General features: G+C 40.1%; 2 protein-coding genes across 6 annotated transcripts in view; one reads left to right on the top strand and one right to left on the bottom strand.

Annotated features, from left to right (window-relative positions):
• Positions 1-22,321, bottom strand: part of LOC100695786 (zinc finger protein 239) — a 630,955-nt gene that overhangs the window by 599,269 nt on the left and 9,365 nt on the right. The window lies entirely within an intron of this gene.
• LOC102080069 (gastrula zinc finger protein XlCGF7.1) lies at positions 6,113-20,676 on the top strand. Of its 5 annotated transcripts, none has more exons than XM_025901535.1 (4): positions 6,116-6,717; positions 15,985-16,137; positions 19,194-19,673; positions 19,842-20,676. In XM_025901535.1, exons 1-4 carry the CDS (start codon positions 6,546-6,548, stop codon positions 20,027-20,029), a joined length of 993 nt encoding a protein of 330 aa, XP_025757320.1. In that variant the 5' UTR covers positions 6,116-6,545; the 3' UTR covers positions 20,030-20,676. The 5 variants fall into 5 exon arrangements, with proteins under 5 accessions (XP_019218949.1, XP_025757320.1, XP_019218948.1 ...); XM_019363405.2 differs by having other exon boundaries at positions 6,117-6,717; positions 19,194-19,827; positions 19,996-20,676; XM_019363403.2 differs by having other exon boundaries at positions 19,194-20,676.

Raw genomic sequence — 22,321 nt, 5'->3', positions numbered from 1 at the left:
ACAAAGGAGAACGGTTGGGTTTCATCTTGTAAAACTGATACCGCTTCATTTTTTAGAATTGAAGTCGAAGGGCGTATCAGTAAACCACTCTGAAGTCAAGCGTGCCAGTGACGGCCCAGCAAAATCTTTGAACATGGAGAATAAACAAGCAAAATTAACACCTGATGAGGAATGTTTAGAAAAACAACAAACCGGAGCAGGAGTAATCCAAAAGAAAGGGAGAGGAATGCACAGGGCAGGAGCAGGGGGTAGAGGCAGGCCTAGACACACACCAAACAGTGGTTTTAGTACTACATGCTGGAGGTGTGGAAAAGAGGGACATTTTGTACGTGACTGTAAGAAACAAAGAAGCAGTTCAGACTAGGAAGAACATAATAATCCCTCGTCAAGTAAAAGATTAGAGATCAAAGTTTAAAAAGGGCTGGAAACAGACCCAACTGAATACATATAAACACAAGAGGAATAAAGTGGAATAAACAAAATGTTAAATTAAATTAGAGCTTATCTCTACTGTATTCAAACTAATAAAAGCAAGGATAACAACCTGTAAACTGGTATTAACAATGAAACATAGTTAGGATGAAGACCGTGCCCAGAATGAATAGAATGAAAGAAAATACATAACTCACACAAACACATATTAAATGAAATAGAGAGATGCATAAGGTATATTAAGGTTTTGTCATTGTTCAGCCAAGGAAAGTGTGTGAAAAGGAAAATGTCTCCAGCTTGGGAAAGGGTGAAACTGCAGATCACCCCCATCCCTCGATGGATGCAAAATAAAATATAAATAAAATATTGTAATATACTATTGCTGTTATATAAAAAGATAATAACATTAATAATAACATAATATTAATATGAAGAGGCACCTCAGTCAGCTATGATGTGAGGTGGATAATTGTTAAAAGTAGTCTGCATCAAGCTTAAGGTTGCTCAAATTCAGTACAATGACATATGAGATGAAGAAAATAAAGAAAATATCTAAACTAATTAAGTGCATAGAGGCACTTGACCTGCTTGAAAACCTGTCATCCTAGATGAGACATTGCTGAAATATAGAGCACACCTATACTAACAACTAACAAGCTAAACCCTGCATACAACAGCTAAAGCTACACAATTGAGAAGCTAAATTAAATATATGGTCACTGCTAAGCTGATGAGCAGGTTACACATTTTTTAGAGCAGGAGCTGCATAAGAACACATCAGAGGGAGGGAAACAGCTATTAAAGCTCAAACATGAAGCTGTCTGTGGGCTCAGTTTTTTTTCCCTCACGCTTCTGATTTGTCTTTGGCAGCAGCCTTTTTGCATCCTGACTTATGTGTGTAAAGCGTTTAAGCCATCAATAAGTTGTTTTTGTTTTGTTTTGTTTTTTGTTTTGTTGGTTTGAAAAATGAATAAATCTGTGATCATACTTGTGGATCACAGTGGCACATAATGATTAGGCATATGATTTACTAATGCAGATGTAATAACTTTATTCTAAAATTCAAGGAGAACAAACAAGAACAACATCTTCAGTTGGGTATTGTTGTTGTTCTCTGTGTAGTGTGCTGAGTTTTGTTTTTTGTTTCTTTTGTTTTTTGAAATGTTGCTTGAGTGATGAATACTGTAACTTCTGAAGTGGCTCTCACCATGCGACCTTGATGATGACAAGTTCAGAGCCAGCCGAGAGCTGGGTTATCTGTTTTGTTTTAGGTGACAAGCCAGAAAAGTTAAAACTTAGTTTCTTGTTTTGAAAAAAAAGGGGGGAAAGGGAGGTTTTGTGTTTCTCAACCAAGAACAACTACAATTTCATTTTCTGTTTTTGAGAAAGGAGAATTTATAATAATAATAATAATAATAATAATAAAACAAAGAGTGATGTTTTGCTTAAGTGTTGAAGCAGGCTAATACTGCAATATATCGTCTAGTGCATGATCCGCGAGCAATATATGAAATCATCTTATTTATCTTTAAATAAACTCCAATTATGGAGACCTGAAGTCACATGCTTAGGGCACACCCTCAGGTGAAGGCAGAAAGCTACTAAACAAAGAAAAGAAGCTATACAAAATGCGCCACAGCCACAAAACTAAGCATTCATATTCTTTCTAACTCCCAGTGAGCCTGAGTTATGACCTTGGCTCCCTGTTTTTCTGCTTCCACCAAAGGTGGGGGTGACGCTCCCGTGGCATGTGCTCTGTTCTTTTTACTATCACAAAGAAAAAAAAAGAGAGAGAGGCCCCTGCTCTCTGAATACAATATTCTTTTCATAACTCGGCAGTATGAAATGTCATGAAACAGTGTAACTCACTCACAGTAAATCAGCAGTATAGGATAATACAAACCTATCTAATAAATCTAATGATTTTCACATTCTTTTAACTCAGAAGTATGATGTGGCCTACAGCAGTATCATGATTCACTCATTTTGATTATAGGTATAATGTAATATATAACAGCATAATAATCTCACAACTGCTTCAAGCACATTTGCCTTTCTGAACACACGCGAAAGAAAGGCAACTGTTGAGAAAATGCTCTTTTGGGTGAGACAGGCCCAGAGGCCTTGCATGCAAGCTACTAACACACATACATGCAATGAAGAACAGCTTACACTACAGCACACACTATATGTGCACCTCTATATCTCACATTAGTGTTAAAACAGGGAAAACTTAATAGTTTTGTTATCAAATGCTGAAGTTTATCCACTACTAACAAATAAACTCTCTGGGTTGCAGGACAACAACTTCGAAAAGAACGAGACTGGTATGACCAACCAGTGATGAAACAACAAATTTAGTGGTTAAGAGTCAAATGGTGAGATGTTTTCTGCTGATTGAATCATACAAGTGATTACTGAAGGAAGGAAATTCCTTTTTTGTGCTTTTAAACGTGATCTTACGAATTTTAATATCTACCTGTGTTGTCCTGTCAACTTGGTGGGTTATGAGTTGATTATATTGTGAGGAAAAACAAAAAAAGGGGGAGAGAAGGCTGACACAGGGCCTGGCCCGGTGTTTCTCCCCTCTCTGAATAACACAGCCAATACAACATCATTTTCCTGTTCGTCTGTTTTTGTTTTGTTTTTGTTTTTTCTCTTTATGTTTAATTACAGGCTGCTTTGCCGGTCCTGAAAGCCGAAGCCGACCTGGACTCCTGCTCTCCCCTCTACCATCTCTGACCCTGACCCTGACCAAATGCTGCAGCAGCTGGACCCATAACAACAATCTAAAAATGTCAACAGTGCTACAGGAAAGCGATCTCATGCAGCAGAGACGGAGAGCGTTAAATCCAAGGCCCGTTTCACTACACGGGGGAGATTTCCAGACAGCTTCAGCTGACAGAGCTGTGACGAGACGCCCATTAAGCCCGAATGAAAAGTAAGGCCGAGCAAAAGAATGCTGACCTTGATAACTCTGCATTAACACTGTGCAGGACAGTGACGGACCAACACGGATGATCGGGCAGCAGAAGAAAGGGCGTGCCAGAGACAGGAGGAGCAACTGAGGTCAAAAGGCACCTCAGAATGGACAAAACACAGAAGAAGATGCAGGTTTCACCTGCGGTGAGCATGGACACTGGAGAAAGGACTGCCCCAATTGGGGCCAGGACCAGGACAGACTGAACTTTGAGCAGCAGCAGCAATGGTCGCAACCGGACTGAAAAGGAGGAAGGCAGGACCCCAGGACACGCTTCAGGCCGTGGTTTACTCAAAACACCAGAACAGGAAAGTGATAAACACGCCAACATACACAAACATACACATCTACACACACTGACTCAAAATGAAGAGAAACACACACCTGAACAGACGTGCACTTGTTGATTGAGTGAGAAATGACACACACACACATCAGACAATGTACACTCATCAAACATGACTGATGCCCTGAACGCCTTGAGACAGATCAAGCAGGCCCAAAATCAGGACTATGTAAGTAATACAAGTGACTGGTTTTCTTGGCTTTACACTGGCTCCTGGCTACAGGTGCTAAAAAGACTACTACTCCCTTTTCACTGTGCAATACTTTTTGTTAAAAACCAACGGTGCAATAGACTTCAATACTTGAAATACTTGAAATACTCGCAATTCCTTTGTATTCTTATTTATTCTATTTATCCCTTTTTGTATTTTTACTTTTATTTTGTGTCTTTGTAACATGTATCCTGCCATGTCTAAAACTCATGATCAACCGCATAATTGTTTCCACTGTTGCTGCATACATAGCCGTGACAAATGATGATGATGATGACCCCGACCTGTTGGAACATGAAGACTTTGTGCGATTAATGATGGTGTGATAGAAACTGTAAAACAAGATGTTACATACTGATGTCTCACTTGAAAGTTATACTGACAACAGGAGGGAATGTCAATGGAAAATTGTACTTAGTAGTCAGTATAAGCTTTTAATGATATAAGTTTGCATATGATAGAATACTGTATGTTGACCTTTTGATGACTTAGACTGTTGTCCACTACAAGACTGTTTTATAAATTCTTTCTCACAGCGATAATAGCTGAACAAGCAGGAAGAGGAGAGCTGGACACTCTTATCTGCGCTCCTTAACAAGAAGAGGGGCCGCGTCCTTCTGAATCTCACAACACACACACACATACACCTGAACCACTCTTATCTTCACTCCCTACGCACTAACTTTCCTCTGCCTATGAATAGAAGTATTCACTGTTGTATTGCTTTGTATATAAATAAAGACCAGAGCGGTAACGGACCGCGCATTCACAGGGCCCCCACTCTGGTGTGAGCGTTCTGTGATCGCCCTTGTATACAAGTAAATGCTGCAGCATCTGTGTGTTTCTACCCTTAGACTCTTAGCTGAAGAAGTGTCTTTAGAATAAATCTCTTGACACCTTTAATCTCTGTATTTTCTCTGATTTGAATGGCCAAATGCTCTAAAAATATTGTAAATAGCAATGGGCTTAAATTGCATCCTTGACGTGTTGATCTGGAAATACTAAAAAAAGGAGAAAGTATCCCATTCGTAAATACAGCTGCTTCTGGACCAGAGTACATGGTTCTAATCCATCTGCAAAAGTTGTCACCTATTCCAAACTTTTCCAGGGCTGTGAACAGAAAGTTCCACTCCACCCTATCAAAAGCTTTCTGTGCATAGTGAGTGAGGGCACTAATGAATGTCACTAAGGCACATTTGCAATGTAAACACTGTCACTAAGTAGAAAACCTGCGGAGTGATACACCTGCTGCTGTCAGGCCTGCAGGTTTATCCCTGTGCTGCTCTCCTCTGTCTTTTGGTAGACAAACTTTTTTTAAAAAACAGTGAAACTTAAGTTAGACTTGTGTTTGTAAATGAACCACCCCATGTTGTGTAGCTTTCTGGATTTTATACTTATTGGGCTACATATTTATTTATTATACAGGCTACAGTACATAAGATCACATGTTTTATGTAACTAAACTGTGTAATTATGTGGCCTACAGACAATAATTAAGTTATAGATTATATTTATATGAAAAACGTGTATACTTACTGCATTTGAATCATTATAACTATATGTAACCACCTGCATATGTGTTTGGGGAAAAAAAAAAAGGCTTTGATTTTGCCACCCCATTTGATTTCTTTGCCACCCTAAGAAAATTTCTCTAGATCCGCCCCTGCTTCTAGTTAGTTTTATTCATTTTTTGGTCACTTTTAATCTTCATTTGATTAATGTCATTTTGTTAATTTTATTTATTGTATATTTTATTTTATTCATTTTTACTAATTTTTATTTATTTATTTTATTGTTATTGTATTTTCTTTTTCTGTGTAATGATTGGTTTTCAAACTTTTACCACTGTTTTTCACTGGAAAGTTCTTTAGTCAACAATGTTGTTTTAAAAGTGCTCTATAAATAAAGTTGGATTGAAGTAAAACAAATAGGTTTATGTTGAGCCCTGATTTTTAGAGTGTGCCTCAGGGAAATCCAGCCCTCCTAAAACAAAAGAGTGCACAAAGGTATTAGTATGTGCAAACTCATTCAGGGTCGGAGTGTGTGTGTGGGGGGGGTCCTATCTTGCTTGCATCGCAAAAAACGAAGTTCAAAAAGACTGAAAACAAACATGCAATAAAGTCACAAATTTAAGAAATGCCAGAGGATTTTTTTTTTCTCAACGTGGCCCTAAATCTCCTTTGTAGAGAGATCCACACACTAAACGCGCAAAGTGTTTACTGAATCAGTCACGTGGTACGGCCAAACGTCAACACGAAGGTCATAAAAACGAGCCCGACACACCTCTGTAATTTTTTTCCCTGCACTCCAGTAGGCGGCAGTAATGCACCTGTAAGCTGGTTTGCCAACTGCCATCAAGCTCCGAAGGAGAAAGAAGGAAGTGGAGGGGCAAAGTGTGGCTGTTCGAGTGCAGCGGTGTGTGCAGACATGGCTGCTTTTTAACGAAGCGGACTAAAGTCGGAAGAGAGACACAAACTAAAGTATAGATCCCGTCACGTCAGTGTGGATCTGATACCAACGTCGGTATCGCTTCATCGATGCTTGTATCGATCCGCCCAGCCTGAGTTGAAGCAGCAATGAGTTCAGTTCAGTATCTGAGAGAGTTCATCAAGGAGAGACTAACTGCTGTTTGTGAAGAAATCTTCTCAGAGGTTCAAAAAACCATCGTCCAGTATGAGGAGGAGACCAACCGTCAGCACAGACTGCTGGATATCAGCCGGAAACCCGACAGAAACTCACACATCACAGGTATGGACATGTTTTTAACTCTGTGCTGTTCAAGCTCCGATTCTTCAGTGTTTGGTTGATTGGTGATAAATCTGAAAGTTTATCAGCTTCTCCAGGATTTCTCTAAGCTGATGTTAGCTGAGAGCAGGAAGCTGTTACTTTGGTGATGAATTCAGAGGAGCAAACGGTGATAGTTCAGGAAGAGCACACACACTCTTAATGAGACAGTGTGGTACACCAACTGTTTATTCCATTTATTCTCCATGAGAGCTGAGTGAACGCTCACATAAAAGGGACTGTTTGATTGGTTAGGGTCTAAACCCTGGTTCAGGGGGTTGGGAAGCTCATCTTGTAACCGGAAGGTTGCAAGATCCGCTGCTCTGTCTGTCTTGATCGTTGTGTCCTTGGGCAAGACACTTCACCTACCGCCTACTGGTGATGGCCAGAGGGGCCGATGGTGCGATATGGCAGCCTCGCTTCTGTCAGTCTGCCCCAGGGCAGCTGTGGCTACAACTGTAGCTCAACCAGTGTGTGAATGTGAGAGTGAATGAATAGTGGAATTGTAAAGCGCTTTGAGGGTCTCGAAAAGCACTATATAAATGCAATCCATTGTTATTATTATGTGTGCCTATGCCAAGAGGCACACATATTACTATTCCTCGGATTTATTATTATGTGTGCCTATGCCAAGAGGCACACATATTACTATTCGTCGGATTTATTATTATTATTATTATTATTCTCCAGTTTCCGCCTGAAATTTTGCAGCGAATCTCGCCCCGCAGTTTTGAGACAACCTTCATATATGTTACCTCATTTTGTGCGGCCGGATCTGGAATGGTGTGCTATGACTTTTGGTGTTTATGAATTTTATAGTTTTTTAAATATTAATATTTTAGTGAAAATTTTCCCGCGCTCCTCTGCCGAACAGTTTTGACATTAGGGTTACATATGTTAGATCATTTTGTGCGGCTGGAGCTGGACTATTATGTCATGACTTTTGGTGTTTATGACTTTTATAGTTTTTTAAATATTAATATTTTAGTGCAAATTTAGGCCAATTCATCTTTTGGCGCCAAATAAACAGACTTCATTTGTGGTGTGTTGGCGCCATCTTTTGGTCCCATTGAAACAAATTTCAAACTTCATTTGTGGTGTGTTGGTTCTCTCTAGTGGTATGCCGGGAGTGGTACAGCCTGTCTACCCTTATTTGGATACCGTAATGATGACAATATCAATGGCGCGCACAGCCTCGCTGCTTTCAGGAACCATTGGAGGCTTTAAGGTTGCGCGAACCATTGAATAGTTACGGTAAACACAATGGCTTCTATGCTTGGTGGAAAACTCCATATCCCACAATTCATAGCACACCTCTGCCGAGTTAAACAATGGCGGCCACCACTTCGTTTTATATGTCTTTTATTAGTGTTTCTAGGTCACAAAATAAACTTTTAAGATATTTTCAGGCGAGAATGTAGGTGTGTAAACTTCAAATATCTGCTTGTTTTATCAAGACATCCCATTATTAGCGACAATGCTCTGACGACCTGGTCCTGCCTGACAGCTAGCCGGCTACCTAGCTAGCTGCCGCACTTGGCTGCAAATGGACAGCGAGGGGACTCTCTCTCTCCTTTCACCTCCCCGGTCTCTCGCAAATGCTCGCACAGAATCGGAGTTACAGCTGGATGTGGAAAAAATAACTGAGTTGTTTGGTGGTGCTATAATGCGGAGCTACAACAGTGGGCAGCTATCCACCGGTGTATGACAGAAAGGACATGCCGCGACCGCCGATCGACCGGTGTTTGCTAACGCGGAGGTCAATCGTGGATCAGGGAAAGCGAAGGCAGGAGCGTGAGGTGAACTGAATTTCAGGTAAGAAGTTATGAACTGCACTCTATTTGGGTCAGATATAAACCGAGTTTAGGTGTAGTTTATTTAGCAGCAGTTCTCTTATGTGTTGCTGATAGCCGGCTAGCTAGCTAGCGCCGCTAGCATAGTTAGCTCGCGCCGCTAGCAACCCTTCGTGAAAAAGCACCCAGGCTTGGCTTATATTGAGGCGGGTGAAACTCGTGTCAGCACCCGGTCGCTCTCTATTTGGGTCAGATATAAACCGAGTTTAGGTGTAGTTTGTTTAGCAGCAGTTCTCTTATGTGTTGCTGATAGCCGGCTAGCTAGCTAGCGCCGCTAGCATAGTTAGCTCGCGCCGCTAGCAACCCTTCGTGAAAAAGCACCCAGGCTTGGCTTATATTGAGGCGGGTGAAACTCGTGTCAGCACCCGGTCGCTCTCTATTTGGGTCAGATATAAACCGAGTTTAGGTGTAGTTTGTTTAGCAGCAGTTCTCTTATGTGTTGCTGATAGCCGGCTAGCTAGCTAGCGCCGCTAGCATAGTTAGCTCGCGCCGCTAGCAACCCTTCGTGAAAAAGCACCCAGGCTTGGCTTATATAGAGGCGGGTGAAACTCGTGTCAGCACCCGGTCGCTCTCTATTTGGGTCAGATATAAACCGAGTTTAGGTGTAATTTATTTTCGTTGACCTTTTACAATCGTACTGCCACGGGAGTTTATATACAGCTGTGTGCGTACTAAGTTACTGACGTTGGACTTTATTTTATTCATTAGGGTTAGTTCATAGAGTTGCCGTGCCGTAAAAACGGAATCGTCCCACATTCAGAGAAAACATTATGATTTATTCTGTCGTTACGAAGCCTCCCCTGTCATTCTCTCGCGTGTTGAAACGTCAATCATGAAACTGATCAATGATCGGCTGTTCGCTCTTATTTATCGCACTAAACAACAGCAGCACGTTTAAGCTTGATCAGCTGTTGTTAGAATTCTTTTGATTTTAATTTCTAGTATCAGCTGATGTTTGCTGGAGCATGAAGATGAAATCAGGAGATGTCCTTACTGAATCATCAGAGCTGAACTGGTGATGGAGAAACAGGTTTACACTTTAGGTGACATGAATGAGTTGAAGGGAAGTTATGAGTTGTTTCTGAGAGACAAAGACCAAGCTCCTTTTTTGTGTAGCTGACAGCTGGTAACTGTGCAGGGGCAGCTAGGGCATTAACAGAGAAAGGTGGACACAAAGATATACTTTTCTTTCTTACTCTCATATAAAATATTTAGCTTTTATTAAATAGTTATATGAATCTCACAACCAAAGTTTGTATAATAATACACAAGATTGGCTGTAGACCATTGTTCATAATTCAGAACACTGTGTAAAAATAACAAAAAACAAAAAGTGAATGCATGTGTGAAAAGTGGTCCATAATGTAATGCTTCAAAGCGTGTTCATGCAAACATTGTCGGGTCTGCCGTGGTACAATGGGACTTCTGCTCATGAACCTGTGTGCACAGCGTCTGCAAATCGGCGCTGTACGAAGTAACTTCATCTTTACACAAAACTGTAAGCTGTCATCTGTGAAGCGTGAGCGGTGTTTGTTTTTACCATAGTTCATGGTGGAGAATGGCTGCTCTTCTGAGTTTTGCTCTCTGTAGCCGTATGAATGGCAAACTACAGTGATTAGCAGCGGCATAGGCACACATAAAATTTCTTCTGAAATTTTCGCTTTCTAGTTATGTGTGCCTATGCGAAGAGGCACACATATTACTATTCCTCGGATTTATTATTATGTGTGCCTATGCCAAGAGGCACACATATTACTATTCCTCGGATTTATTATTATTATTATTATTATTATTATTATTCTCCAGTTTCCGCCTGAAATTTTGCAGCGAATCTCGCCTCGCAGTTTTGAGACAAGCTTCATATATGTTACCTCATTTTGTGCGGCCGGATCTGGAATGGTGTGCTATGACTTTTGGTGTTTATGAATTTTATAGTTTTTAAATATTAATATTTTAGTGAAAATTTTCCCGCGCTCCTCTGCCAAACAGTTTTGACATTAGGGTTACATATGTTAGATCATTTTGTGCGGCTGGAGCTGGACTATTATGTTATGACTTTTGGTGTTTATAACTTTTATAGTTTTTTAAATATTAATATTTTAGTGCAAATTTAGGCCAATTCATCTTTTGGCGCCAAATAAACAGACTTCATTTGTGGTGTCTTGGCTCTCTCTAGTGGTATGCCGGGAGTGGTACAGCCTGTGTACCCTTATTTGGATTACCGTAATGATGACAATTTCAACGGTGCGCACAGCGTCGCTGCTTTCAGGAGCCCTTGGAATTTTTAAGGTTGCGCAAATCATTCAAAAGTTACGGTAATGCTTGGTGGAAAACTCAATATCCCACAATTCATAGCACGCCTCTACAGAGTGAACAATGGCGGCCACCACTTCGTTTTATATGTCTTTTATTCGTGTTTCTAGGTCACAAAATAAGCTTTTAAGATATTTTCAGGCGAGAATGTAGGTGTGTAAACTTCAAATATCTGCTTGTTTTATCAAGACATCCCATATTTAGCGACAGTGCTCTGACTACGTCGGTCCTGCCTGACAGCTAGCCGGCTACCTAGCTGGCTACCTAGCTAGCTGCCGCGCTTGGCTGCAAATGGATAGCGAGGGGACTCTCTCTGTCGTTTCACCTCCCTGGTCTCTCGCAAATGCTCGCATAGAATCGCAGTTACAGCTGGATGTGGAAAAAATAACTGAGTTGTTTGGTGGTGGAGCTACAACAGAGGGCAGCTACCCACCGGTGTGTGACAGAAAGGACATGCCGCCAACGAGACATATGAGGCCGGGCAGGCGATTGCTAACGCGGTGGTCAATCATGGATCAGGGAAAGCGAAGGCAGGAGCGTGAGGTGAACTGAATTTCAGGTAAGAAGTTATGAACTGCACTCTATTTGGGTCAGATATAAACCGAGTTTAGGTGTAGTTTATTTAGCAGCAGTTCTCTTATGTGTTGCTGATAGCCGGCTAGCTAGCTAGCGCCGCTAGCATAGTTAGCTCGCGCCGCTAGCAACCCTTCGTGAAAAAGCACCCAGGCTTGGCTTATATTGAGGCGGGTGAAACTCGTGTCAGCACCCGGTCGCTCTCTATTTGGGTCAGATATAAACCGAGTTTAGGTGTAGTTTATTTAGCAGCAGTTCTCTTATGTGTTGCTGATAGCCGGCTAGCTAGCTAGCGCCGCTAGCATAGTTAGCTCGCGCCGCTAGCAACCCTTCGTGAAAAAGCACCCAGGCTTGGCTTATATTGAGGCGGGTGAAACTCGTGTCAGCACCCGGTCGCTCTCTATTTGGGTCAGATATAAACCGAGTTTAGGTGTAATTTATTTTCGTTGACCTTTTACAATCGTAATGCCACGGGAGTTTATATACAGCTGTGTGCGTACTAAGTTACTGACGTTGGACTTTATTTTATTCATTAGGGTTAGTTCATAGAGTTGCCGTGCCGTAAAAACGGAATCGTCCCACATTCAGAGAAAACATTATGATTTATTCTGTCGTTACGAAGCCTCCCCTGTCATTCTCTCGCGTGTTGAAACGTCAATCATGAAACTGATCAATGATCGGCTGTTCGCTCTTATTTATCGCGCTAAACAACAGCAGCACGTTTAAGCTTGATCAGCTGTTGTTAGAATTCTTTTGATTTTAATTTCTAGTATCAGCTGATGTTTGCTGGAGCATGAAGATGAAATCAGGAGATGTCCTTACTGAATCATCAGAGCTGAACTGGTGATGGAGAAACAGGTTTACACTTTAGGTGACATGAATGAGTTGAAGGGAAGTTATGAGTTGTTTCTGAGAGACAAAGACCAAGCTCCTTTTTTGTGTAGCTGACAGCTGGTAACTGTGCAGGGGCGGATCTAGCAAAGCTTTTAGGGGGGGGGGAGCTAGGGCATTAACAGAGAAAGGTGGACACAAAGATATACTTTCTTTCTTACTCTCATATAAAATATTTAGCTTTTATTAAATAGTTATCTGAATCTCACAACCAAAGTTGTATAATAATACACAGGATTGGCTGTAGACCATTGTTCATAATTCAGAACACTGTGTAAAAATAACAAAAAACAAAAAGTGAATGCATGTGTGAAAAGTGGTCTATAATGTAATGCTTCAAAGTGTGTTCATGCAAACATTGTCGGGTCTGCCGTGGTACAATGGGACTTCTGCTCATGAACCTGTGTGCACAGCGTCTGCAAATCGGCGCTGTACAAAGTAACTTCATCTTTACACAAAACTGTAAGCTGTCATCTGTGAAGCGTGAGCGGTGTTTGTTTTTACCATAGTTCATGGTGGAGAATGGCTGCTCTTCTGAGTTTTGCTCTCTGTAGCCGTATGAATGGCAAACTACAGTGATTAGCAGCGGCATAGGCACACATAAAATTTCTTCTGAAATTTTCGCTTTCTAGTTATTATTCTTCAGTTTCCGCCTGAAATTTTGCAGCGAATCTCGCCCCGCAGTTTTCAGACAAGCTTCATATATGTTACCTCATTTTGTGCGGCTGGATCTGGAATGGTGTGCTATGACTTTTGGTGTTTATGACTATTATAGTTTTTGAAATATTAATATTTTAGTGAAAATTTTCCCGCGCTCCTCTGCCAAACAGTTTTGACAATAGGGTTACATATGTTAGATCATTTTGTGCGGCTGGAGCTGGACTACTATGGTACGACTTTTGGTGTTCATGACTTTTATAGTTTTTTAAATATTAATATTTTAGTGCAAATTTAGAAAGATTCTACTTTTGGCGCCATAGAAACAGACTTCATTTGTGGTGTCTTGGCTCTCTCTAGTGGTATACCCGGAGTAGTACAGGCGAAAAGATCTATCCTTGGCCCAAAACTCCATATCCCACAATTCATAGCACGCCTCTACAGAGGCCTCTACCGAGTCAAACAATGGCGGCCACCACTTCGTTTTCTATGTCTTTTATTCGTGTTTCTAGGTCACAAACTAAACTTTTAAGACATTTTCAGGCGAGAATATAGGTGTGTAAACTTCAAATATCTGCTCGTTTTATCAAGACATCCCATATTAGCAAGAGTTGTCTTATGTGTTGCTGATAGCCAGCCGGCTAGCATAGCGCCGCTAGCATAGCTAGCTAGCGCTGCTAGCGACCCTCAAAGCACCCAGGCTGGGCTTATAGTGACGCGGCTAAAATTTGTTGCAACACCCGATCGCTCGCCAAGTCTGTGTTTTAGCTGGACTCATTTTTCGCTTATATGGGCCGATGATGGTGGTCGATGTGGAAAAAATAACTGAGTTGTTTGGTGGTGGAGCTAGCCGGAGCTACAACAGAGGGCAGCTATCCACCGGTGTGTGACAGAAAGGACATGCCGCGAACCACACATAGGAGGTGGGGCAGGCCACCGCCGATCGACCGGTGGTTGCTAACCTGGAGGTCAATCGTGGATCAGGGAAAGCGAAGGTGGTTGCTAACCTGGAGGTCAATCGTGGATCAGGGAAAGCGAAGGCAGGAGCTGAGGGGTGAACTGAATTTCAGGTAAGAAGTTATGAACTGCACTCTATTTGGGTCAGATATAAACAGAGTTTAGGTGTAGTTTATTTTCGTTGTGCTGACCTTTTACAATCGTACTGCATGCTAGCTAGCACGACAGCTGTGTGCGCGGTAAGTTACTGATGTTGAACTTTATATATTCATAAGGGTTGGTTCGTCAGAGTTGCCGTACAAACGGAATCGTCCCACATTCAGAGAAAACATTACGATTTATTCTGTCGTTACGAAGCCTCCCCTGTCATTCTCTCGCCAGTTGCAACTTCACTCATGAAACTGATCAACGATCGGCTTTTCGCTCTTGTTTATCACGCTAAAGAACAGCAGCACGTTTAAGCTTGATCAGCTGTTGTTAGAATTCATTTGATTTTAATTTCTAGCAGCTCCTTCAGTGGGAGACTGCGGCACCCACGGTGTGGGATGGAGAGATTTCGCAGGTCTTTCCTCCCCACTGCTGTCAGACTCCACAACAAAGACTTTAACTGATCAAACACACACATGTGCAATAACACTAAGTGCAATAATCTTCCTGGCATCGTTGTATTTTTTACTCAGTTGTATATAGCATTTGTATTCTATTTTTATCTTATTGTATATTTTATTCTATTTTATTCTACTGTATATAGTATTTTATTTTATTCTATTCTGTACAGTTGTGTACTGTATTTATTCTTATTTTATTTTATTCTAATTTTTGCTTCATAACTTTTGCACTGTCCACTTCCTGCTGTGACAAAACAAATTTCCCACATGTGGGACTAATAAAGGTTATCTTATCTTATCTTAGTATCAGCTGATGTTTGCTGGGGCACAGCTGTAGAAGCGGCTGGTCCAAACCAGGAGATGTCCTTACTGAATCATCAGAGCTGAACTGGTGATGGAGAAACAGGTTTACCCTTTAGGTGACATGAATGAGTTGAAGGGAAGTTATGAACTGTTTCTGACAGACAAATATACACCAAGCTCCTGTTTTTGTGTAGCTGACAGCTGGTAACTGTGCAGGGGCGGATCTAGCAAAGCTTTTGCCAGGGGGCCAGGTAGGGCATTAACAGGGAAAGGGGGACACAAAGATATACTTTTCTTTCTTACTCTCATATAAAATATTTAGCTTTTTATTAAATAGTTATCTGCATCTTACAACCACAGTTTGTATAATAATACACAAGATTGGCTGTAGACCATTGTTAATCATTCAGAACACTGTGTAAAAATAACAAAAAACAAAAAGTGAATGCACAGCCGGCTGTGTGGGTAAACCAACCATGTGTGAAAAGTGGTCCATAATGTAATGCTTCAAAGCGTGTTCATGCAAAAATTGTCGGGTCTGCCGTGGTACAATGGGACTTCTGCTCATGAACCTGTGTGCACAGCGTCTGCAAATCGGCGCTGTACGAAGTAACTTCATCTTTACACAAAACTGTAAGCTGTCATCTGTGAAGCGTGAGCGGTGTTTGTTTTTACCATAGTTCATGGTGGAGAATGGCTGCTCTTCTGAGTTTTGCTCTCTGTAGCTGTATGAATGGCAAACTACAGTGATTAGCAGCGGCATAGGCACACATAAAATTTCTTCTGAAATTTTCGCTTTCTAGTTATTATTATTATTATTATTATTGTTAATGATCACTATTTATTTAGACTTTGATACACGATTTTCTATTCAGTTTAATTTAGTTTTAGTTAAATAGCACAAAATTACAAAAGCAGTTGCCTCGAGGTAAAGAAACCTGCCGCAGAACCAGTCTCAGGGAAGGGCGGCCATCTGCTTTGGGCTGTCGGGGGAGACTATTGTAAAATAGTTTTTAAGTGTGTGTTTTCGTCATGACATTAGTGATTATTGTTCTTGTGTTTCTTTGTTCCTCAAGACCCCCTACAACAACACAACTGTAAGGAAGAGGAGGACCCAGAGCCTCCAGAGATTAACAAGGAACAGGAGGAACTCTGCAGCAGTCAGGAGGGAGAGCAGCTTGGACTGATGGAGACCATCTGTAAACCTGATATAAAGTTACACAGAATAGGTATGTAAAACTGTGATGGTCGAAATAAAAAATGAATTAGGCCTGCAGCTATTGATTATTCTATCAAATAATGGATTAATTGGATAAGAAGTACTTTTATCTCATTAATGTACAATAATAAATATTATAAAGAGAAAAAACACTTTCAGATTGAACTGCTCATTGTTTTCCATTTATGTTTAACAGTGAACATTGTCTTTTTGTGCCATGTAAAAATGTAATTTTTTAAAGAAATCTTCTTAAATCCAAAAATAAATCCATAGTTTCAAGTACAGTAATGTTAAATACAATAAGATATGCGTGCAACCTCACATAAGGCATGAAAAATGAACCTTTTCTCTGTTGGAAGGTTTTATCTCCTGAATGTGGAAGATTTGGGTTTTTTTTTTTTTTCAGATTGAAGTTTTTTTCATGTTTAAGAATAGAATAGAATAGAATAGCTTTTTATTGTCACTGTTACAAGAACAGTGAAAGGCAGTTTGGCATCTCTCCATGTGTGTGGAGTACACACTAGCGTAAGTACACAGCAAATCCAGCATGTCCAAATTAACACTGTCAGATTTGATTTCAACACTATTAAAGTGTCTATATGGGTCCACACCAGAGAGTGTTAATTTAACTCTTTTTGGAGAGTTGGTAAGTGATTTAGTGTTAAACACCAAATCTATCTGGAGTTGATAATTTAACACTTACTAATGCTAACTAGGTGTTAAGAGTTTATATATTAACTCTCAAAGAGTATTTTAGTTTAACTACATAAGAGTTATTTTCTAATTAATTCTAAAAAGTGGAAATTCTACTGTTCTGAACTTCTAGAAATTTCTTTGGAAATAAACATTAAAAAGATGCAATGGTTTTTGAAAAACATTTATTCTGAGCTGTGCACCACAATTTCAAAACATTTTCTGAAAGATGTAACAATCTACATGTTCTCACTTTCATTAGAATTTTGTTTATCAAAAGGTCTGACATAGGTGAGCTGGTAAATGCAAATAAATAACAGCATTCTCATCACTTATTTCTTCAATACAATATGCATGTCCTTCATTCATCACTTTGTGGAACTTCAACGCACTTCTGCTCTCCCCCATATTCCACCTTCATATTCACAGCATATTCTGTGTGGAGATTGATTAAAAATTAGTTGACACTAATTAATTGCAAAATTAATTAGTAGCTGCCGTTTGCTCGTTTTTTTTGTTGTTGTTGTTGTTTTTAATGGGAGATCGTTTTCAGGCTTCAAGTAGCACCATTATACCAACATTTCACATTCTAGACATTGTTTTAGGTGTATTTAAGTTGACCAAAAATTTGACTGAAAATTCACATGCAAGCTTTTTTCAAGGCTGTAGTATTTGCCTGCAAACAATACATTTCAGCTAGCTAAAACAGAATATTATGCTATCAGCGAGCAACATGGCTAATGCCTTTCACACAGCTTTGTCTCAACTCCAAAGAGCCACAGAAGTAAAAGCTAATAATAATAATTGAAACAATCTTTGAAAAAATGACTTACCAAGCATGGAAAACAACTCAAATATGTAGAGCAAAAGGTTCAGAAACGCTTCACTTCAGCTTCGATTGGAGCCTATGGTGCTGGGGGCGGAGTCTGTGAATTTACTCTATTAGTGTCATAGCCCCTGTCAGAGTTCGGAGTTAAGAGCTCAAGAGTTAATGTTTCCATTGTAACACCTCCAGATTTGACATAGAAACACTCATTTTTAACACTCGGTTTTAACTACTATAATTTTACACCTCAGAGTTACATTAAAGGAATGTGACTCTACTAAGAGTAAAATTAACAATACTTTTGCAAGAAGACTACTAACACCAATACATTTAACACTTTTAAATTTGCTCTGTATTTACACAATAACAGACAAATTTACATTTACACAAGAAAGATATGTACAAATTATACATACACCTGCAAACATACATGCACATACATACATATATGTATATATGCATATTTGCATCCGTACATACATACACACACATATTTCCACATACACGCTTACATCTATATACATACACATACATGCCATCTAACTAGCAGGTGCATTGAGAGGTGCAGTGTGATCAGTGATATTGCACATTGAGTGGGGGGGTGCTGTTGGAACTATACTAAATAAGGTTATAATAAATACAGTTTTAAAGAGGTAGGGGTGTTGGTTGCATTGAAGTATAAACAGAAATATGATTTATAAATAAGGTGTAATGTCCATGAGTGTTGGCAGTGCAGTTATCCTCCAATCAGGGTGGAGGTAGGGCATGTTTGACAGCCTGTGGGTAAAAACTTCTGTTGAGTCTGTTTGTAAATACTAAGAGAAAGATTACGTGTGTCCTGTATTAGGATATGGATTTGTGTTGGTGTGTGGGGCTGTAGCCTGTAAGTTTATATTAATCCAAAAGTAATGTAATGAACAGTGTAACGAATTACTCCTTCCAGGCGAAAATAACTGTAACAATGACCTGACACACACAGTGTTTGACGTGTTGTGTTTTCTTTTATTTTGCTTGGTTTAGCAGTTCACGTTTTTGGTTTAAGGCACTCAGGAGCCAGGAGTCAGCTCCTTCTGCAGCTCCTGCACTGCACACACTCCTCCTGTCAGTCTCGCCCGTCACTATATATGGAGAGAGTCCTTAGTCACAGCACACACACCTGTCCCCTCTGCTGCCCTGACTCCGCCTCAAGAGCTCACTGCACCACCCTTCCACTGCAACAAGCCAGAGACCACACCCCTCCCATAGTAGCATACTGCATTACTTTAAAGAACGGTTATGAAATACCTTCAACATGCACACACATTTGCCCACAGAGCAAACGATTAATTTGCATGTATGTAATGCCTTTTATATGATGCTTAGAGATAGTCGGGACTCATTGTTTCTCATTAGGTTCTCACTAAGAGAACCACTAAAAATTCGCATCGTTAAGTGATATTGAGAATGGAACTGGAATCGCTAAATTCTTATCAAATCTGATCACTACTGAGGGGTCAGATCAGAAAATGTTTTCTCAACGGCTTGTTTTTCTGAATTTGTCTCTTCAGACCTCCAACAGCAGCATGTTGGTGAGAAGGAGGAGGGTCTGGATGAGCAGCAGGTCTGTAACCAGGAGAGGAACTCCAGTCTGGACCAGGAGGACCCAGAGCCTCCACAGATTAAAGAGGAACAGGAGGAACTCTGCAGCAGTCAGGAGGGAGAGCAGCTTGGACTGAAGCAGGAGACTGATTCTTCAGCAGACAACACTGCTGCTTCAGAGAGTCAAACTGAAACAAGGGAAAAGTCTCTACAGTGTGACACTTGTGGGAAAACGTTTCAGTATAAATGCTTACTGACTGCACATTTGACAGTTCACACAGGAGAGAAACCGTTTCCTTGTAGCAAATGTGGCAAAAAATTCAGTCAGCGGACACGCTTGAAAAGTCACATGAGAATTCACACAGGTGAGAAGCCATATTTTTGTAGTACCTGTGAGAAGAGATTCATTCGGAAGATACAGTTAAAGAATCACATGAGAATTCACACTGGCGAGAAGTCGTATCCTTGTAGCACCTGTGGAAAAGAATTCAGTCAAAAATCAGCTCTAAAATCTCACGTAAGAGTTCACACAGGTGAGAAGCGCCATTTTTGTAGCACCTGTGGGGAAAGTTTCATTTGGAATATGCAATTAATACGGCACAGGAGAATTCATACAGGTGAGAAGTCGTATCCTTGTAGCACCTGTGGAAAAGAATTCAGTCAAAAATCAGCTCTAAAATCTCACGTAAGAGTTCACACAGGTGAGAAGCACCATTGTTGTAGCACCTGTGGGGAAAGTTTCATTTGGAGTATGCAATTAATACGGCACAGGAGAATTCATACTGATAAACAGTTTCATGCTTAGAGAATATGGGGACAGCTGTGAGTTATAGCAGTGTGCTGGTGGTAGAGCTGACACTGAGGAGGAGCCTTTTGCAGGAGTCTGCTCCTGTTGTGTAGGCTTGTTCAGTTCTGTTGTTTATCTAAGTTTATGTGTTCGTAAAGGTCCAGGGATCGAGTTCTGTTATTGTTTACTGAAGCCTCGTCTTTTTCTTTTTTTAATCAAAGCAAGAGTAACCAAAGCTGAGTGTGTTCATTCAGGTTTTCATCTAGTTTTAGTTTTTATATATACCTGAATATATAATATTTATGTAAGATGTGTCATATGTCAGATTGTCTCACAGTCACACAGTGTAAGGATTTTCAGGGATGGTACTTGTCGTTGTTGTTTTCTTAATATAAAAAAATCCATCTGTGTCTGCTAAATGCAGAATAAACTAAACTAAATAAAGATTACATTCAAACTTCTTTTGACAGAGTTTCACTTTCAGGAGGAAAATGTTTTAATAAGTCACTTATTGTGAATTACAAAGTCTGTGGCACACAATTTGCAGCAATTTGCAATAAATCCAACAACAAATATGTCTTCTGCCTGTTGCAGTATCTGCTACTAGGAGTGTTTATTTGTTGGAGGGTGACATGTTATCAGAATGAGTGCATAATCAGCTCAAACCTGTCTATCTAGAACACTTCCCTCAGTCCTCACCCTGAGTCGAGCTGACTATTTTTTTCTTTTCTCAGCAGACTGCTGCTTATTACTATATTAATAAAGTTTAGCCTATTTGAAGCCTGGAAAGATGGGCAGCAAAAATACAGCCTGTGTAAGTTAACAGACTTCTTAGAAGCTCTGTCATTAAGACACGGGAGGATCTGATGGATTACAGTTGTTGTTCCATTAAAATCATGCTTAAAGGGCAGTTTTACTTTTTACTTTCTCTGTTTCAACATCAGTAATGTTTAATGGTAAAGGTTATTGACATATCATCTTCATATCAATTCTAACATGACTTTATGTCAGTTTGTGGGCCAGTGGTACAATGGACAATCATCTGACTATGGATTAAAAAATTCCAGGTTCGACTTCTGGCTGCTTTAGTCTCTTTGTGGCCTCTATGGGGGCGAGAACACACTTTATGGACGTGTAGATACTGGGTAAGGGAGAAATGCTGGTGGTATTAATCGTTTGGATTAAAATGAAAGTTAGAACAGCAGCTCTAATGTCTTGTGTGGATCTAACTGTATACTGCAAATATCACAGTGTACTCCTGTCAGTGCACTCATAGAATAAAAACACAAGAGCTTCATTTCTTTGAATAATAATTTTGTGTATGTTGTTTCTCTTCTACTTCACAGAGAAATCAGTAGTTCTTTATTGATCGCAAAGATTTTTTTTCTCGCTTTGTACATTTGTAACGAATCTCTCATTACATCTACATTGATCTGTTTGTCTGCTGTTTTTGACTCAGCAAACTGCAGGAAGTGTACTTTTCATTATTATGATCAATGAGGAGATCATTGTATTTAATTTGAACAAACTCAGGTTATTTATAAGAAACAAAGTCTTGCCTTCATTCCAGGATCTGCCAATGTGAAACTAATCTGAGAGAATACATGAAGCAGTTTTCCTCCTTGGTGCTTTTGCACTGATTTCAGTTTCTGTTGGCAGGAAGTTCATGTTGAGCTCAGTGTGTTTGACTTGATTCCATATGCAAGAAAATGACTACACACAACTGAACCTGCAGAAAACAAAGTGAGCAGAGACTGAAAGAAACACACACAAACACACAGAGCTGAGGGAGACACCTGGTGGACAAACACAGACATGACAACAAAAAACACTAAAGCGCAGAGGGATGACAAACAGCTGGAAATAACTCTAGGAAAGGATTGCTGTGCATCAGAAAAACACTCAGCACACACTAATATCTTGTTGGCTTCATTAAAGAAGTGATACCGGCTGATAGAGTGAAGACATGTGGCCATTTTGAACAACTGGTTTGTTTTTCAATCTGAGCTCCAAAGGTTAAAACACAAATCCTTTTTCATGATTTGCTGTCCTGTCGACACATCACTCAAACAGGCATCGAGGTGAACGGTGGCTTTAAACCTGGAAGAGAGGAGAACCAGGGACAGAGCCAAGCTAATGACAAAGAAGACACTTTGTGTGGCATCTTATTTAATGCAGAACAAATAAATAGTCTGAAAATAGTTATTTCAAAAAAGCCTTGGCAGCATTTTTAGGTAAATAGCTGCATATAACTTTGTTGTCTTCAAAACTTGTGCATAGATTTTTAATATTTACAATTTATATTTGCAT

Source organism: Oreochromis niloticus, linkage group LG3 (assembly GCF_001858045.2).
Source record: "Oreochromis niloticus isolate F11D_XX linkage group LG3, O_niloticus_UMD_NMBU, whole genome shotgun sequence".
Taxonomy (NCBI): domain Eukaryota; kingdom Metazoa; phylum Chordata; class Actinopteri; order Cichliformes; family Cichlidae; genus Oreochromis; species Oreochromis niloticus.
Note: the sequence above shows the minus strand (reverse complement) of the source record. Positions and strands in the feature narration are given on the sequence as shown.

What these genes read in the sequence shown, in the direction of transcription:
- LOC102080069 (XM_019363403.2), top strand. Translation starts at nt 6,546, where the DNA reads ATGAGTTCAGTTCAGTATCTGAGAGAGTTCATCAAGGAGAGACTAACT. An exon ending in CAGAAACTCACACATCACAG is followed by an intron (nt 6,718 to 15,984) that starts GTATGGACATGT and finishes TTGTTCCTCAAG; the next exon opens with ACCCCCTACAACAACACAAC. An exon ending in TATAAAGTTACACAGAATAG is followed by an intron (nt 16,138 to 19,193) that starts GTATGTAAAACT and finishes TTGTCTCTTCAG; the next exon opens with ACCTCCAACAGCAGCATGTT.